This window comes from Anser brachyrhynchus, assembly GCF_964034855.1.
Source record: "Anser brachyrhynchus genome assembly, chromosome: 6".
In the NCBI taxonomy this organism is placed as follows: domain Eukaryota; kingdom Metazoa; phylum Chordata; class Aves; order Anseriformes; family Anatidae; genus Anser; species Anser brachyrhynchus.
In genome coordinates, this window is record NC_137700.1 from 31,032,149 (window position 1) to 31,052,292 (window position 20,144).

At 42.4% G+C, this 20,144-nt stretch overlaps 1 protein-coding gene across 15 annotated transcripts in view; it reads right to left on the reverse strand.

The window, feature by feature from the left end:
- The window catches only part of BTRC (beta-transducin repeat containing E3 ubiquitin protein ligase), a 119,051-nt gene that overhangs the window by 22,717 nt on the left and 76,190 nt on the right, over positions 1-20,144 (reverse strand). For all 15 annotated transcript variants that reach the window (XM_080596880.1, XM_080596889.1, XM_080596878.1 and 12 more), the window contains 2 exons: positions 6,533-6,764; positions 2,196-2,382 (listed from right to left, as the gene is read on the reverse strand). In XM_080596880.1, the coding sequence (XP_080453006.1) occupies positions 2,196-2,382; positions 6,533-6,764 (419 nt within the window). The remainder of the gene's footprint in view (positions 1-2,195; positions 2,383-6,532; positions 6,765-20,144) is intronic.

Here is a 20,144-nt window from a genome sequence, read left to right on the forward strand (position 1 = left end):
CAAGGAAATGGTGGACAGTCCAGCTCAACATCACAGACTGCTGGTACTACAGCACACAGTCAATTAGATGAATTCCTAGAAGATGACAAGCTGACAGGCAACAGCCAAATTGATCAGTCCAGAACAAATCATGTCAACTAGATTTAGTTTCTTCTCACAGGCCATTCTCAGGTTAGCTAGAGAAGTATGATCTTGGTGGAAGTGCTCAAGGGTGGACACACAAATGGCTGGCATGCAGAGTTTACAAATGGTGCACTCAAAAAATAAAGGAAGGCAACTGGGATCTTTCATAGAGTCTGTCCTAGATCTGTCATTATTAAACATTTTCAATAATGACAAGGAATGGAACAGGGAGTATGTTTACTACATGGCCAATGACAGTAAAGTTGGGAGAAGCTACAGGCGCTTTGGAGGACAAGCTGAAACTCATAATGTTCCTGACAAAACAGAGAAATACTAAACAGTAAATGGAATCTAACTCAATAAGGACAAGTGCCAGGTTCACCACTTAGTAATATCATAAGCATGCAAGATGAAGAATAATAGCTGAGCAGAACTTCCACAGAAGAGGTAATTAAATGTTATATAACAGTATTCTATCACTGTTTAAAAAAGCGCATGTGCTACTGGAAAGCATAAAATGCAGTGTCCGCCATAAGGCAAGGAAAGCAGTGCTTCCCACACCACTAGACACTGGTGATGCCTGAGCAGAAGGAAGACACCCAGCTTGGGTGCAGCTCCATCCTCCAAAAAAGGAGCAGAGTGACTGCGGTGAGTCTCAGCAGAGACAACCACGGATGACAAGAGGACGAGAAAACACAGGATGAGGGTTGGTTAGTGCATCCTATATATAGGAAGCAACAATCTCCCAACCATATAAAAGAATGAGTAAAATGAGAAACAAAAACGAGAAATTGTCCTCTGTGTCTGTGTAGGTTAAATATCATGTGCTGAACTGTAGCTAGGAAGACTGTGCCTAGGTTTTAGGAAAATCTAGATATTAGGAAAGCAGTGACGTTACTGAAACAGTGGCATTGCTTGCCCGTGCAAGGCACAGGGGATCTCCATCAGAGGTTTTTAAGAACATGTTAGATGAACATCTCTGGAATGACTTAAAGAAAGCTCATTCTGCCTTTGGGACACAGGAGGGACTAAATAGCCTCCCAAGGTCCTCTTCTGACTTACTCTGACCTCAACAACACAGAGCAAAAATAGAAGTCCTGAAGAGAACAAGACACTAAAAGGGATGCAAAAGTTAACACTGTCTTGGTTGTGTTTATTTTACACTCCTTACAAACGTTACACTAGTAGAAGCTGATGAACATTGTGTTTATTTTTAAAAGACATTTCACAATCCTGATTTACTTGCCTTTACTCCCAGAGACAAACAGTAGAACAAAACTAAGCATGAAACGGGAGTCTTTGTTTGCAACTCTGTATCTTTTTCTTTTTAATGGCAACCAAAATGCCTGAGCTGTCACTTTTATCTTGTTTATGAAATATTCATACCCAGCTTCCTTTCTGCCAACATCCTAGGGACACCCTTGGAAAAGAAAATTATGTATTAAAGGACGTACCCCTGAGAGGGAAAGTTCTAATGAAATGTTAACAGAGCAGCTTCAAACTTGAGTGAGACCCACATTGTAGTAAGGCTATTCCAGCTGATTATTAACTAATCTATCTGCATTTCTAAAGTCCCCTATTCTCCGTGGTACCTACCCTCAGCTTCCAGTTTGAAAATTAAACAGATATCTAATAGTGAAAATCTGCTGAGGAAAACAAACAGACCTATCAGGAAAGAACTAATTCATAGCACATGCTGCCCCACTGCCACCCCTAAAAAAGCTCTTCTGCTCTGAACTGCTGACTAGTTTAGTGTTCCCCGGGGCGTACACAGCTTCTTAATTTGAACCGAATGACAGCTGGGCGTAAAAATCGCAGTCTGTGTATCTCACTCGTCACAGTGGGATAAGAGCATCATCCGATGAGGAAAGTGAGGAACAAGCCCCCACATTGCCTGCACAGCCAAATGATGCCCCGACTCCCCAACCCCTGAATTTTGGTTTAGGTTTGTGGGGTTTGGGACCAACATGTTGTTTCAGGGTGCTACGTACGCCTCTTCAAACATGGTTTGAAACACATGGCACCTACTGTCTTAAATGGGGGCAAAAGAGGTGAAGATGCAGTTCCCTCACCATCCTCTCCTCTCCGACAACCCCCTCCAGAGCGAGTCTGTCCTGACCATCCTCTCGATCAGCTTCTTCCACAGCATGCCATCCGATGTCACGCGGTACCACTCCTTGCACACCAGCTCAGCGGCGCACAGCGATTTGGCATCCAGGTAGGACAGGATGTTCTCAGCAATATGATCCAATCCCCGAGCTAGGAAAAAAAAAAAAGAAAAAAAAGAAGAAAAAAAAAGCATTATTTGTTTGGGAGCTGTGCAGTTTAAAACAACTCCCCTTACTAGTACAAAGATGCGCTCTCTTCCCCATCCCTTTCCAGCTACTCTTCTGCATGCAGAGCTGGACCAAATGCACAGATGAGCATTTGTGGCTAAGTTCAGGAGTGAACAGCGTTCTCCAACTTCCTTTGGATATAACACAACAAGTCATTAAAAATAATAAAGAATCCAAGAAGTCATTCCAATCTATTTCGATGGGTTTTAGCACTAGGGGGATATTCTATGGATGGCATTTCCAACTCAGCGACGCAGCCCCCAAAATCTCTCTATATTAGGACCATTTCTCATCTCACTGCTACAGCTGTTCTCATGTTCCAACGGCTCAAAAGCTGTTTTTGCTAAAGCAGTAGCTTTTAAACGTAATGAAGAAAAAAATATATATTCCCAATGTGTGCCCTGAAGGGTAGTGGTACCTTTAGACATGGGGGAGGGAAAGATATGCAGATGTACAGACAAGGGGAGAGGGAAGAAGAGGCTGGCTGAGGAGAAAGTGAAGCAGGTTTGCTAGCTTCATCCATTTCAGTGGGTGGAGGGAAAATATGCACCAAAATTATATAATTTGCAAATATTTTCCAGTGCGAATACCAGGACTGGCTTTGTTTCAACACGGCTGGAGTAAAATGTAGAGCAGATGAGTAAAAAGCCAGCGACCAGCAACAATTTCAGGGCATGACTCTGTAGCCTGGGCTGCAACTAGGAGACATCGCTGCACTGGGGGCAGCAAGGGGATGCTCTGCTTCGTAACCAGAGGGATGGGCCCAGCAAAAACGTGCCCTCACACGTTCAGATGTGATCACCAGCAAGACATCAGAAAAATAAGATGCCTTTTAAATGAGATGTTGCGTAAATACAACTTGTCTTTGAGGCTGCTGAATTCCTGAGTGAGACAGTGTCAAGGCGTCATCCCACTTCACGGGTCACATTTCGGAGGCTTTGTCAAAGCTGTGGTTGAGACCCCACTACCCCTCAGGCACCATGTCCAGACCAACCCAAAAGGAAGCACGGCAGATGGGTATTACATGCGTCTCCCTTCCAGTTCACATCCGGGACACCGTTAAATACGTCCTTTCTTGCTTTTAAAACAACGGCCTCAAAGACCAGGCCCTGCTTGTCAGTGACAAAGAAAAAGCAGCAAATGCAGTTGTACAGTCACATCTCCACACGTCAGCAGCCCAAACTGGGGGCAATCAGCTGATTCTTATTAGACTTCATAAGGAACAAAAGGCCCAACCTTTGTTTGGTTTCGTTAACTGAAAGATCTCAAAATTATCTCCTGGCACACGATAACAAGAAAACTCAGCACGTCTCCTCACTCCTTTCAAACATCCTGAGTTTATAAACACACGCGGTGAGACTTTCTGCCCAGCCTTTTCTGCTTCCATTCACAGAGCAAAAAATGCACGGGAATGATTCCATGCACAGCCAGAGAGAGCAGAAAGAAGCCTGACATTTCTTATCTTTATAGGTGCAAAATTAGATGTCAACCTGCAAAATAAAAGCATCAGCAGCCTTTATTATGTATTTAATCTGAAAAGATATATACAGCCATTACATGAAACACTCTCTTAAAAAAGAAGTGTTTGTAAATTTAGATTGACACTACAGCAACTCGTGGAAAGAGAGAGATATTTTGGTGAACCTGAGGTGGAATTTGCAGGAATTCCACAATTTGGTAGGGCAGATGTGAACAATTGTGCTCCCCTCCTTCCCCACCCTTGATGCCTGCAGTCCTGAGCTCTCTCCTGGGTGGAAACAGCATATTTGCTTTCCCAATCTGTGTTGCTTCCAATGGGGAAACAGACAGCCACCCACCAGGACATTAAAAATGCCAGCCCATGTAGCATCCACACTGGCCTTTTTACGTAAGCAGCACAACTGCGAGAAATTATTTTATATGGGGAACAGATTAGTGGCTTTAGGAAGCAAGGCTACGCTGCATGAAGTGGGGACAGTATTCCACACCCACAATTCTGTCTCTGACCCACCTGCCCCTTCTGGATATTCAGGAGCTTTACTTTAAGCCTAGCTGTATTGAGGTGTCGTAACTACTTTAGGTTTCCATCACTGTAAGTCATGCTTTTGATCCTAGACAGATTCTTTGCCAACAAGAAATACTGATGTTTTGGCCTCCCCTTCCCACATTTATGATAAGTGGAAGGGCAGAGCTATCTTGGCCTGGCAGCAAACAGAAATAATTTTATTATTATGTGAGCCACATATCTACTGGAGCACTGCTTTCTTAAAAAAATCTCCTTGCACAAAAGCTTTTGCTAAACTAATGTGAAACACGATTAGCCCTTCAGTCCTCCAAACCAACTGTTAGAGGAATGTTCCAGTTATTTCACACATGAAACCCTTATAAAATGACTTTGCCCATAAAAAATGTTAAACAGCTTGGAAATGCTAAGCAAAGGCCTTGTTTTTTTTAGAAACGGAACAAAGTTTGTTAAGTACACAGTTAAGCTGTATTTTTCAAACAACCTTAATTCTGTCCTAAGCACTCAGAAAACATTCTGAGCCAATTTTCCTCTATAGTAGCGAAGTCTGCTCATGATCTAAAACTACCTCTGGTCATTCTGTGGGACAGCACTAGGAGGACAGAGATAAGATGCCTCGTGATTCTGGAGTATCTTTATTGTTTTATTTACTTGAGGGGAGAGCAGGAAAGAGAATGAAGGTGTAAAAAAGAAACCAGAGTACTGAACACTTGCACATTTCAGAAAGCTACAAAATATTTAAAGAGTTCAGTTTTTTTTATTGACTTAATTCAAAATTTTAGGTTCACCATTCTTTCCTCAGCAGTTTCTGAACTTTCCCTTTTCCCACCACCCTTACTGGAAACCTGCCTATACCAAGGACATTCTGCACCTCCCAGACTGCAGTCTGAGCCACTACAGTTCTTTGTCATTCATTTTCTCCCTTAGAGAGAAATATATATGTTCACTATATTCACTAGGACATTAGCACTTTGAAAATATGCAAATTGACACTTGTGCTTTCTTCAAGCACACGGTTCCCACAACTGTTCATATATTCAGATATTAGCTGCCTAATTCTTATCTATTCTGCACTTGGATATACCAAAATTCAAAGCTAGAGCTGCCTCCTGAGTAAGTGTGAAAAGACCACCAACAAATGCGGTATGGCTGGGAAATTTTGGATGCCTGTGAAAATATTTCTAGTATTTGCCCAAAAAGTTCACAAAAAAGGTTGTAGCACGAAATTAAACAAGTGAAAATTAGATGTATTGGCTTGCTCTGGTGGAATTTTGTGGAGGAAGACCTGGAAAAATCGTGTAGCTAACTGTATGCATACTTCCACTTTAAAACTGGGGAAACCAATGCACTTTCAAAGTACTCTCTGTTTTCCTGAAACAGAACAGCTCCACAAGTTATAATGCTGCTCTAAGTACATGCGATTATTGCCACTGGACTACTAAAAACTAACATAAAGAAGGTACTTAGCATAACTAAGATATTTTTTTTAATGCTACAACAACCATTTGATTACTGGCCACAATGAGCTTAAAAATCCAGAGTCTGCATACTTAACATCATAGCAAAACTCCTGCACTGCCTTCACGCTTTGTACAATTCACAGTTAAACGTGTTTTTTCCATCTTTTTTTCCATCTTATTTTAATTTCAGGCTGAGAAATCCCTTCTGAAGAATGATCAATGACTGGAAACTCCTCTCTTCACATAGCTATGTATTTTTAATTTAAGTTTTTTGGTTATTAATGTATCGTTGTGGGCATTATGAGCACAACTACCTGTCCTGTGGCTTGTGATGACTCTCCTTAAGATACACATAAGAACTATTCCTAGCCAAATTATGTAGGTATTAGATCTATTAGATCATGCCTTGAGAGATGGTAGGAATACAAAACAAAATGTTCCTATATTTTGCATTGGTATGGAACTTTTCATTCAAAAGTTATCATCTATTTTGCAAGCTGACCCTTGAAGAGACCTCTTCAGCAGGGCTGGCCAAAGTCACAGGAAGCCAAGGGGAACAGTTTTCTGGAAGACAAGACAGAGGAACAAGCTTCCTCTGCCTGCAGAAATACCTGGCAGTGCGGTGATGAAGTCCCTCTGTAACATGGGTTTGAGGTATGAGTTTATATGTCCGTGCTGGTAGTGACACATCTGGGAGATGAGGTGCTCCACGAACTCCACCTGGTCAGACTCGGACCACTGTTCAAAATACTTGACGCAGAGCTCCTTCTCCTTCTCATAGCTTGCAGACAGTTTTCTTTGCTTGGGCACAATCATACTGGAAGTGCCATTGGCAAGTTTCGTCTGTGAAAGGAAAGAAAAACCCAAATGATTAATAAGAAAAGAAGCTCAGGTGGTTTTATGATTATTTTTTTAAAGATAACAGAAGGAAAAAACACTCTGATACATAAAGTTGGCCAAGACTGTGTATCTCATTTGCTGCTGTCAGTTGGAGTGCTGTCACAGTGAGCTGTAACCCCTGCAGGACAAGGTACTGGTTCATGTCTGAGCTGCACATGAAGGACTGGTTAGATGGGAAACCATGAGTGCCAATTTAATAAAAACAATTTTATTTACACCTTGCAGACAGTAAGATGCATTTGGATTCCTAATCTGCAGTTACCAGTTATGTCAATGCACTAACAGAAAAATGCACTTGTATTTTCTTCTAAAGAATGGACTGCTGCTACAATTCATAGGAAACGCCTGAAATGGATGAGAAAGAAACGGATTATACTTCTTTCAAGTACAAAATTATACCCTGAGAGTAAAGCCAGCTAAAACACACCCTGATATATGTGACATACTTCCTTCGCAGAATGAAAGATCTTAAACTTTCTGAGCATTGTTAATATCTCGTCAGAAAGGCTCAACTCAAAGAGTTTCAGGGACAATACAAAACACTGACATTTCAATTTACTACTTGATAGCAAGATGTAATTTCTGCTTTCTAAACAATTTAACTGGAAGGAAAGTGCACATTTTGCATTGCAGGAATATCCTTTGTCCAAGAAATATTAACCATTTATTGGGAAATTATTTTTTCCCATACAGGTCAGATAGTTTATTAAATGATAAATCAAGACTTTTGTTTCTTTTTAGGATTCATTATCCCTACAAACTCACTTCTTTATCTCTCCAGTCTAGGAATACATACTACGGGTACACATTTAGCCAAAGCAAGTCCAATGTTGCTGCAAAGACTTTCCTGTACAGCACCCACCCTGTGACAATTCTCATTTTCCTACTATATCCCACCAAAAACATGTGATTTTCTCTTTTTCACTCCAATACTTAACATCAAATAGTGTTACAATACCAGTCAATAATCATTTTTATTTGCAAAATATATTTAGAAATTCTCTATTAATTATCAAATAATTCAAAACAAATTACAGACACCGAAATACGTAAACCATTGATTTAGGGGTGCCATATTTCTGTTGTACGATGACAATTCCAGGCAGCAACCTCTCTAGACTTCATTGACTTCAGAGGAAAAAATGAATACCTAAATGTCTGAAATGATATCTAAAAGAAAAATATGGATTAACTCATTTTACAGGGAAAGAAAAAGAAAAAATAAGAACAAACAACTTTTCCCAGCAAGTGCTGAAACATGTTTTGAGACCACAGAAACTAGTTATCAAAGCTGGGTTTAGAAAGCAGGAATTCATTGTTGCTGTGGAGAAAAGAATTCCTGTACTTCAATACCCCCCTGTCCTGCTAGCAATCCTGACTTCAGAACACCAAAAACATTGTAATTTGAAAATCTACCTAACTACTGATCATTTACATTCCATTTTATAGTGCAAATCCACCCAAATTTCAGCATTTCCATCAGATCTGGACAGATTTTTTCTTGTACAGAAATTAGCTGCCATTTTTAACAAGCATTTTTTTCTATTTTGGTATTATGAATTGAAACGTGGAGATCATATCACCCATGCTTAATTGTGCAGCTCAGTGTTTTCAACCTTACTTTTATCCCCACTCCTCCCTGCAGACTTGCGTGTGTGTTGAGTAAGACCACGTAAGACACGGCCTATGACTGATCTACACTACTTCATTTGGTCACCACACAGACAGCACTGACTGCAAGTGAGTCACAAACCAGTGCACTATTGGGCAGCAGGAAAGAAATACTTTCTTTTGGGGCAACTTTTTATATACAGAAATCTCTAAAGACACTGTGGGAATGACGTCCTTGGTGTGAAAGACTGGAGTTTTCCTAGCGAAGTCCACAGCTAGCAACAGCCTGGCAAAAAACGATTACCAATGGACTGCCCTGTACATTGGTCTTAGGGGATTCTGGTCATTTCTGCTGCAGTTAAGCTGCCTGCAAAACAGACACCCCCATAAAAATGCTGGATTAAGACGGAGGAGAGATGTTCTTTCTACAAGCTTGATGTCACTGAACTCCTCTTTTTTTTTCTTTGCCGTGAAGTCAATCTTACAATAGGCTGTCTCAACAAAACATTTTTTAAAAGCCTATACCTCTGCCTTTTAATGTGAGAGATTAAGTCTTACATGATGCTGAGCTGGCAGCAGAGCAGACAGCTGATGTGCACAGACCACAAAAGGGGCAACTTGTGCTTTCATGGGGTGGCACCAGCTTCTGGCCCTTGCTTGCCTCCTGAGCACCCTTTTCACAGCAACCTCCAGCTCCCCACTTACCTCTAAAATGTCAGCCTGAGGTATCAAATAGAAGCTGCAACATCTGTAAAAAAATCAACTAATGGCTCATGTGTGTGTAAAAACAGATGGCTTAGGTGGGAGCAAGTCATCTTGCGTACATCCCAAGTGAATACAGGCCTCTGGGGCAGGAATAATGAGTAAATTAAAGAGCCTATTGACCAACTTGTAACCTGAAGTCAAACTCTAGGCTGATATAGTGGATCTGCTAAGAAAAGCACTCTATGTGTTACAGTGAGTACGTCCAAATTAGTGGAGAGCAGTACAATGTGTTTGTAGCTCTGTGTGCTCTACTTTGGCCACATGTGACAATATCAGCTTGAGACACTGTTTGCACCCCTGCCCGTCCCAGTTTGCCATCAAAAGGAGCAGAGACAAGCCCACAGCTAGCTGTGGCATGCCCAGCAGGTCCTGTGGTCTATAAAGGCAGAGGACCAGGCAGACAGGGCAGACCACAAACACACCGGTTCTGCAGATAAGACAGATGAACTCACAAGGCTCCAAAATCATGCGACTGCAATGCATGCACCCATGCCTCCCCCAGACTGTCTGTAGCTACGGTTGAGAAGAAAATTCCAAAACTTCAGTTTGAAGATTCCTGAAAACCCACGGGGGGTTCAGTGAAAAAGGCCTGTTATTAAAAAAAAAAAAAAAAAAAAAAAAGGAACAACAAAACAATGACATCAAGCATCTGTATTATTAAAGCACTGGGGGGGGGGGGGGGGGGGGGGGACCGGTTACAAGCAGCAAGAGAATCGATTTGGCTTCCTAATAAACCCTGATGACTCAACCTTTCTGATCAACTGCCTCCAGTTCATTGCAAACCACCTCAGAACAGCAGCAGTTTGTGTTTCCTGGAGCACGCGATGGCCTACAGCCTCCTCCTGCTCCTGGTACCACAGCCAGGCCTAGCCTGACAAGGCGAGAACCGCCCCGCAGGCCATGCACGCTGCTAGGTTCAATATTCATCCAAACATGAATACAAATATAAAGCATATTATGCTTTTTATAAGCTTCACCTCCAAAAGTGGCAAAGAAGAATAAGCACTGGTAGTCTGGCACCCTGGGAGAACGCTTGGGTGCAACACAGCAAACTACTAGCTTGGAACAGAGAACGCTTTTTGTGCTTCCTTTTCACAAGCCCCTGGTAAGTGAGGGCTCGGCGATGCCCAGGGTGGCTCTGGACATGCCAACCCATCTGCAAGGACAGCCGAGGTGTCCTCCTCCAACGGTGTGCCCGAGCTAGTAGGCCGTGCCGGGAAACCCAGGGGACTGCCTGCCTCAGGTTGGTACTAGCTCAGGGATCTATGTACTATGCTCCATTGCAGCCCATAATTACAAGACCATTTCTCCAAATGGCTACATTTAACACAAAGCACATTTGTATGCCCAGTGAAGTAGAAGAGGACTAATATATGAAAGGACTTTAATCTAAATAATCGTTCGCGACTATAGGAAGGTGCCATATTTCAGCACAGATAAATAAAGCCTGGATAAATCTGCTGCTTTGCATATAAAACAAAATAGCTGTGGTATATCACAGCTGTAACCCACGTATGACAACCAAGGTTATTTTTGTTTTTGTTCAGTAGGGGGGCTAAGAATCCTTCTGAAGCACAGGGAAAAAAAAAAAAGCACCAGCACAGTTCTCTGATCATGGCATAGGCCTTAAATAGTGTTTTACCACCTGTACTAAAGGTCAAAACTTTGATTTTTTTTATTAAAAAACACAACATCTTCTAATTATCGCAGAGGATTTTATTAAGGCACTTTGCACAGTGTGGATGAATTCAGATTATACATTTCTTGATGTTAAGAGGAGATCTCTTTTAAGAAAAATAGAAGCTGTTTCCTAGAGTATCACGTGTGGCTTAATCCCAGCAAGGCTGGGACGTGCTGAACCTTCCAGACATCTTCATGCTGGAGCTCTACAAAGAGCGAGAGCTTAGGTCACCACCACAAATTTCTCACTGAGCTTCTTTCCAGATGAAATGAAGGGAGTTCCCCCTGACAACCCAGTCCCAACAGGTCAAACTGGGTTTCCTCCCTTCCTCCCCATACTCACTGGGGCTGCAGACTCCAACCCAGGTAGATGTCTTCTACAGCTTATTTGCAGCTGCAGCATTTCACCTCCAGCTGCTTGCACTGCCAGTTGTGGTTAAGTCACTGATCTAGACAGAGCCACCTTAACAGGAATTTTGGATGGGTCTTAGTGAAGGGGAGGAAAAAAGAGGACATAATGTTTAATTATAAGAAATGATTGAAATAGGCACAGACATACCCCGGGTGCCTCTGCACTGCAGCAAGCTCTAAACTTGTTATCGTTAATGGTTTAAATTTCACTGTGCTAATCATTTCAGGACACAAGCCTTTCTTGATAATCTAATGAATTATTCCAACATCCTTCAGCAAAAAAAATCCTCCATGACAGCACTAATTACAAGACGTTTTCCCAGTGCTTATGTAAAATATGACAGAGCAGCAGCTTAGGGAATTGCAGAAAACTGCTTCTAATTTCCACTGAGAAACTGACAAACACCTCTCTTTCATCTCTCCCAGCTCTCAAGTAAGATTTAACTTTCTCATTTAGTTAATTACCGAGTGAGGATCATCATTTTCCCGGATCGGAGCGGCACAGAGCCTTTATCGTGTTAACTTGTGAACTTGATCGATGGCTGCTGCTAAAACTTAATAACTTCACCCCCTGGCAAATTGTAAGATAAATATAATAGGAGAAACTCTGACAGTAAAAACCTGCCAGAAATGAGCGCTGTGTTTATGTTTCTTTGCAGGCAGCAAAAAAACAACCGACAGCTTATTACTGGGTGCGTGTTACTTATATTTAAAAGACTCCAGGCAGTTAACTTTCTGCGTACTGCTCAAACTTTACTCACAAGATAAAAGACACGGGGGGAAAAAAACGAGCAATTGGATGACAAAGAAAGGTACAGTGGAGGTGTGTGTCCGGAGTGGGGGGAAACGGTAACTTGACAATGAAAGCAAAGCCACGCTCGTGTACATATCCTGAATATTCCTCAGGATTAACCGCATTAAGAAACCAACAGTGAATCCAAACACGAAACTAGTTGTTTCAGCAGCAGCACAAACAAAGCTCAGGAATTTTGAAGCTGTGTGGGAAAAGCGGAGGGATTAAAAGGTACGAGGGTGGCAGCGAGATGTTTCGGTTTGATGCCTGTAAAGCTGCGCTCAGACGGGGAACGCCGGCACGGCTCGCTTCTCCAAAGCTACTTGTGAACCTGCTTGCTCCTGCCCGGGATGAAATACCACTCGATACCACTCCGACGCAGCAAGATGATAAAAAGGCTGAAACGGAGCTGGACCGTATGCCAGCCCTCCATACTACAGGGCAGAGCTAGTATTTCAGAGTCCTGTTGAAAGGGGGCTGTTTGCATGGCCTAGAGGCAGTAACAGCGTAATTAACAGGACACAGGTTCAATTTCTATGGCTGGCTTCTTCCTTTTTAGGCTTGTAATTACCAAATGCTGCAGAATTGATTCCCAGTCTGCCAAGGCTAAGCAAAGAGGCTGGAAGTCATTTATAGCTCCTTAATGGCAACTTCCCACCCAAGAGCTCCCTTGCTTCGAGATTCGGGGGGTGACGAGCGGGTGTCTCACCATAAAGAGCAGGATCTCACGAGCCACAGCACCTGAGTGACACGAGAAGGGTAGCCGGCTTCTCATTTTTCTCCCTTGCAGAGTAAACCTGCTTTTCTGATGTTTGACTTGACAGAAAAGCTACAATGCTAGGTCATTAAACAACTCACTCCATTTACTTTTATTTTAAAAGCTCGGTTTAGAATCTACCCATTTCTGCCTGCCTCCATCTCACATAACAGACTCTGTGAGGTTAACCATGGGTTTAGCACATATATGGACTTACTCGCTCAGTACTGAATTAGTTTCCACGCTGCAAAGCTCACTGAAACATTCTGAAAAACGAACATAACCCAGAAGCAGATGATCATCAATCACATCTGAGAGTCAAAAGAAAGCACCATGAAAGAAACCACAGCATCATTACTATTTATTTTCAAGAGAAAATTCAAAATATATGCTCCTACTGAAATTAACAGCCCCCTGGTTACTCAAGGAACTTGCAGTTTTGCCTGTCTGTGGCTTTCAGCTGTTTGCCCACATCTGGTTTCTAATCACACTGCAGAAAAAACTTTGTAAGAAAGGACACATCTAGATGAAAGATCACTGGAATTATGCTGGACATAGCAGTCCAACCTTCTGCACTTTCTGAAATCCTGGGGGGCCAATAGTTTTCAGAGGTACCATCTAAGTACCTATGATATGGTGTTAGCCTGGAGGGCACCTGGCTAAGGCTATTACCTCAGACACGAAGAAAGGGAGATGGCTGCTTTGTTTTAGGGCCAGAGAAAGCTGCAGACACTGGAGAAGTAATGCTCTGAGTCTCTCTGGGGACTGGGGAGGCAGGACTGAGCCATGGGTGCTTACACACCTGCTATATAAAGAGCAGCAATAATACCTTGCTGGAGAAGCTGCTCCCCTCCTACACTGCTACACAGTAAACAGCAACAGGGAGAGGAGATTAAAAAACTATTCTTTTAAGCTAATACTTAATGTTTCAGACAGACTAATAAAGTTTAATTGCCTGGAATCTCCTAGCTCTTACTGTAAACTTTCCTTTGATATAGGTCTCCCATCTAGATTTTAAGTGCTGGTAAAAACCTCCAAAATAAAATTTCTCTGATGCCAGCAGTGGATGTGAACTGGGAGTCCCTCTCCTCCTCCTCCCCTATCTCCAAGTTGCCTTTGAAAATAACAAGCACTGATGAGAAATCTGCTTGCATCAGCACAGCACTGGCATATGTTACTTTCCCAAACTAAGATCCCTGACCAAATGCATATCCAGACATATGGGGCGGGGAGGAGCAGACATCATCACTCTTAAAGAGCTAATTTCAGAGCACACATTTTATTAGGTGCAAACTGATCATACACAAGTTTCAAAGCAGATCCTACAGTAATAAGAAATCACTTTCCCTGGAAGCCACCCAAGGAACTGCTTGCTTTCTCAGAATGGTTACCAGAACCAGTGTTGAACTGCTGGGACCATTACATGTTATTACTGTTAATGGAGGGAAGGAACACTCACATTATCACTTGGAGAACCAGTCTACTAAAGTCATCGGGTAATGGCCAGTAGCAGCACAGGGCTCGTTTATGACAGGGAAAGGCATAAGCTATGCTCTAAGCAGCAGTTTCAAAGTTTTCTGGAACAGTTGCTTCTGTTTTAAAAACACCCAAGCATGATCTACTTAATGCCTGAGCGAAGTTTCTCTTTATGGGTGTTACCGTTGATTTTCTTTTTGCTCCAAGTACTCCCTTAACTCAGAAAGTGGCCAGAACAGGCAGAAGGACTTGAGTGGTATAAAACACGGCTTAACTGTGAATATATAACACTGGGAACCAACCCCGCAGTAGAGGGAGAGAATGACCTGAGAGATCTATTATCTGCAATTATTATCAGTAATATTATTGAAATTTTCAAAACACTACAGTTCTGTTTATGTAAAGCTTGTATTATCAAGAAAGAGAAGCCAACCAAGATAGTTTACCAAGAGAGCAGAGCTCCAAGCAGTACTATTTTCCATAAGCCTCCTCTTCGGAGATGCACTTTGTACCAACAAAGAGGGCACAAGAGCACCAAATGACCTGGCCAAGGCAAAGCGAGTGAGCGATTCAGAACTGCAAATCATCAATACACACGTGGGATGTCATGTACCGCTTCCAGACTGGCAGAATACTAGGTATTTCCAGGAAATACTAGAGATATGCAACAAACAAAAACACAGCAGCTTTCCGAAGAACTACAAGAGTCACGTACGTGCTTGCTCCCACTACAAACATACTCCTTAGGTCTGCCGGCAGAGTTGGCTACACAAGCACTGCCTAACCTATTTCAGTCAAAATAAGCTTGTTAGCAAAGACCTGCTATTTAAACTGTCTAAGCTAAAACACCTCATCTTAACTGAAAGCAGATCTGCAGTTCTGCTGACAGATCCTGGAGGGCAGCAACCTGCAGCAGCCAGATGAAGGCTGCGTGGTGCTCTTTTCCACCAGCACAGCTAGGTCTAGAAGAGGACATCTAGTGAGTTAACACTGACTGATACCAACACTCCTGCTGTCAGCAGCCACCACAGAGGCAGCTGTAAGAGGAGAAGTCCATGAAATACTTCTCCACGGTGTCAGGGTCAACGCTGGCCAGTGGATTGTAGCCAAAATCCTGACAGATTTGTCTTGTAGCCTCCTACACGGTAATCACACAACTCTCACCCGCTAAGAAGTGTCTTCTTGAGACTAGCTGTTATGGTAACCGTGCAGTCAAATGTTACCTCACTGGCAAACTGGAGTGATTCATGGACGACTAATACTGCTAGGGGAGCTGGATGTGTTTGGCCTGGAGATGACCAAGGGTACATAGTAGTCTTCCACTACCTAAGGGGAAGTTACAGAGGAAAGTGAGACAGAGTCTTTGCAGAAGTGCATAATGACAGCAAAAGAGGCAATGGGCACAAACTCTGGATGTTAAGAGAGTGATTTTAAAATACAAGTGGGACAAGGTCCCGAGCAAATTGAGCTGGCTCTGAAGGCAATCTTCCTCTGAAGAGGCAGTTGGACTGGAGACCCCCAGGTGGTCATCCCAACTTAAAGTTTTACGTGACTTTTATTTTAAGACTAGGCTGGTCCATTCTTTCATTGGTATCTGTAAGAGATTCGTAATCTGAGCAACACACACCAAAAATAGAAGCCAGGGACATTCTCTAGTGAATTCTCTATCTTCACTCATCACATAGGGTTGGGTTAGGCCAGACACTGTTGATAAGTGAAAGTACATGACAGAAAAAAGACGAGAAATAGTATCCTCTGCAACCCCAAGCAAACAGCTCAGACTGTAATAGCTCCTCAGCAAGGCACATTCAGTTTCACAGCTGAGCAGACTGGGTCCCTATCAGCTGATACTCAAATTGCACAGCCCAGAATCCGAGTCACAGCCTACTGCACCAGGGATTCCTCCTTGGCTCACTGCTCAGCTGACAATAATCTTTCAGAAAAACCTTCGAAGTAAAGGAGGGAGGGAGCCTTCCAGTATTTTTTCATCTTTTCATCCCACTTCAGAGTGTTACTTTCCTGTCACATCAAGAGTGGAATCAGTGTTGAGCATATCATGTGACAAATCTCTTTCAGCCTCATGCCTTGATGCATCCCATTGTAAATTTATCTAATAATCACCAACCCTTTAATTTCTATTATAATAATTGGCTAAACATCTAAAACCCACTTACGTGCTGAGTGAAGTAGTTTTTCCTTACAACAGTTTTAAGTATATTTTCCTTCAAATATGAACAGATTTTCTGTTGTGAGAATTGCTCTCCTTTGTGAAAACAAGTATATGGCAACATTAGGCTTTACCACGGTATGTTATCTGTTAAACACCTCAGTGATACCTCTCATTTCTGTCCTCTATTTTCAGGGAGTTCACAATAGCCTGTATTTAGCCTAGTATTAGTATACTTGAAAATACACTATGTGCATCTTCTCATCTAGGAAAAGCAATTTGGGAACACGCCTGAAAAAAACATATGTAACTTTCTGATACAAAATAAAATTAAATATAAAGAGAATTCAAGATCTCCTACCAGAGACCAAGCTAGACAGACACACCACTCACAGCCTGCTCCTTTGATCGAGGGGTTAGAGCTCCCTCTAGCACTCTCAAAACAGAAGAGCCATAGATGCTAAGATGTGACTATTTGGTCTCATCCAAAGCACTCTTGGGTAGTGTTGTCCATACTTTTTATTTGCTTTGCTTTTTGCTGTCACATGAATAATTCAGAATTCATCCACTAGTTTGTCTGAAATTCAGGAGAAACAAGTGTCAGAAGAAATTCTCTCTCTGATTATAAATACTCAGATCGCTATAATTAACTGTTCTCTATTTTAAAATGTAATTTAAGAGCAGTTGAAGGATTTTCATGTCAGCTGTGGGCAGAATGTGAAATGTAGCAAGAAATTAAATGAAAAAGTTGTTGAAAATTTCAAGTTTCACAGCATACAAAAGTCTTGCTACCTCACCCTACCTTGCAGCCGACAAACATCCAAATGCAGCTGACAGGTCGCCTACAGCTGTGAATTAGGTGTTTCTGCTTCAGCATTAAATATTGAGTAACTCAGCTTAAGTGAAACTCAGAAGGTGTAACCCTGCTGAGTTCTGCACAATGCTGAAGACAGAGAAACATCTAATGACAGAAAGCGTGTCAGGGCTTTTTTAATCACAGGTTATTACTTATTAATTCTTGATAAACTGAAAGCTGGCAGTACAATGTAAAAATGAGAAGGGAAAGTGGGAGCCAAGTCTTTCAAGTTTTATTCCTAACTCTCCCACTGCTTTCTTGAGTTGCCGTAGGCAAGTCACTCCTCTTCATTTCATTAGTCTCTGTTAAATGTATGTGTCCTAATACAAGCCAGACAGAGAAAAAAGCAAGGCCTGATGCTGGGAAAGGCCTGGGAGGCCACTGCACGGAAGGTGAGGGCAAGTACCACCGAACAACACCACACCACACAACCGTAAGCTTTCCCCTCAAGCGCTGGCAAACATTTTTGACTCTTAAAGAATAAACAAAAAAACTTGTTAGAAATGGCACGGCCTGGCCATTATCAATTGGAAAAAATGAGGCTGCACTAATCATTTTTGCAGCATCTCAAAGCAGACTCAAAACTCGCAGGTATAAAGAAAAAATTACATTTTCTCAAACTGAGCCACTGCATGCAGATACCAGATATCACCAATACGAATGTGGAAACAAGTACACTCCCTGAACATGAGTGCCCTAGAGAGGGTGCACTTTAGTTAAGTTCCATTACTTACCACAGCAATTTCAATATTTAACCACCAGGGGACTTCTGAACATTGCTCGGTTTTAGAAGTTTGCAATTTTAATATTAGTGTGTGACAGAGACGAAGAAACACAATAGGATGTTAGCCTATCCCCAGTTACATTTTCACTTCTCTGACAAGTCCAGTAAGAAAGACTAGAAGTAACCAGACCCGAGGAGATGACAGAAGCACCTGACAAACACTACGCAAACTTCCTGGCATAACCTGCCCGTGTCCCTCAGTCCCAGCTGACAGCTGTCCTTGCCATTCCGGGCCCGAACTCTCTGTACGCAGTCCTGCTGCTGCACCCAAACCCTGACATCCAGACCTTCCCTCTCGTGGTACAGCTGGCATCCGAGGCCGGTTCTTTCATCCCCTTAAGAGGACTTGGAGAAAAGCGCTGGCAACTCCTTCCTGCTCCCCACACCTCTCCCATGTGGCAGGAGAGGATTACAGGCAGTTATCTGACCTGTCCAACGCGAGTGGAAGGGCATGTGAAGTGAAAGCAAGACTACCCCGTAGCAGTCCAGTTGACGATGCTGGCAGTACTCAGCTCCCTGGATCCACAGCGCAGTCCAGCTGCTCTCCCCAGCGCCTACGCATGATGGTGGCTCGGTTCTCAATCAGAAACAGGTATGTGGTTGTGCTGGCAGAACGGTAATAAGCCACAGCATCAAAAATACCTTCCTACACATGCATGCCCAAGGACAGGAACTTTCTAGATCTCTGATCGCCGCTAAATATTAGAAGCCACGTATCTTCCATCTTCATTTAGGATGCAGTTTGCAGCCACTGCTCTTGTGCCTGGGTTCCTTCCAGGTTGCATACCTTGATGAGGTCCTCGGAGCTATCTCAGGAAACAAAGGGGAGGCAGCTAGTGCCAAATGTAGCCCTTCTCCTGCAAACACGTGAAATACTCCAAGCATTAGCTAGATCTGTGGATGCTGTGGCAGGCTTACGTCTTGAACCGTAGGGAAGAAGTTCTGAGTACGCAAAACGTGGGGGGAGCAGGTACCTAACCACTGACATTAACTGGGACTAATGAATTCAATGTTGACTGTGCTCTGAGCAGAAGTTGGACCTCCCAAGGTCTCTTCCAGCTTAGATTCTGATTCTCTTCTTCTATACCTCAGGTCAAAGCTCATCTACATGTCCCAGGCTTTGGGGAAAAAAAATGGTATTTAGGTTTTGGCTGAAACCAAAATATAGTTGTCTGATGTCGATGCATGTCATTTATTATAAACAATACCTGAAATTCTATTTAAAAGATGTTTTACAGAGAATTATTTTTTTAAAGCTTTCCAGCTCTGGGCTTAACAAGCCTCTGCTTTTTTATCATTCGTTCTTTGCGGCGATCAAATACCAGATTCTTAAAGAGTTCTGCAGATATGCAGGCTCTTCTGGTTTTGCAGGTTGAGAGGATGCAGGATTCCAGGGCCCTGCTTAGACATCTAATCTTGACTTTCAATTCTGTCCCTCCAATTGCTTATTTTTTCTTCAAAAACTGTTGATTTTGTTCCAAGCCATGTGATGTCTCAGAACTGTGCTGACTCTCTCCAGAAATGATTATACTCCACATATATCTTCACTTACAACCCGAACCAACTGCAAAATTCAGGTCTCAAACAACAAACTAATTGACTGCAATGCTTAATCATCTTCAGAGTCTTCTAAACTCACACTGCAACCCACCTCTGAACTGGCTGAGATTAGAAATGATGATCGAGCCCAGGATTAGCAGATCTCAATTAACATGCTAGGAGAATAATCTGATTTGACAGAATCACACAATTCTGTAAAATTCAGGGACTTAAAAGAAAACAACACTTGCACATAATTGGCATAAATTAAGCAACATTTTTATTACCTATAATCAAAGACTTACAAGGAAGGTTTACTTGACAGAAAGAGGGCTTTCTTTGCTGAGAAATTACAAGTCTTACTTAATTAACAATCTAATTTTTTTCATAGCGTAGCTGTTAAGTATTTTTCACTTTTATTTTCCCCCAGATGAATGTTATATAGGGGAACTGACTCTGAACACAAAAGCTATTGTTTAAATCG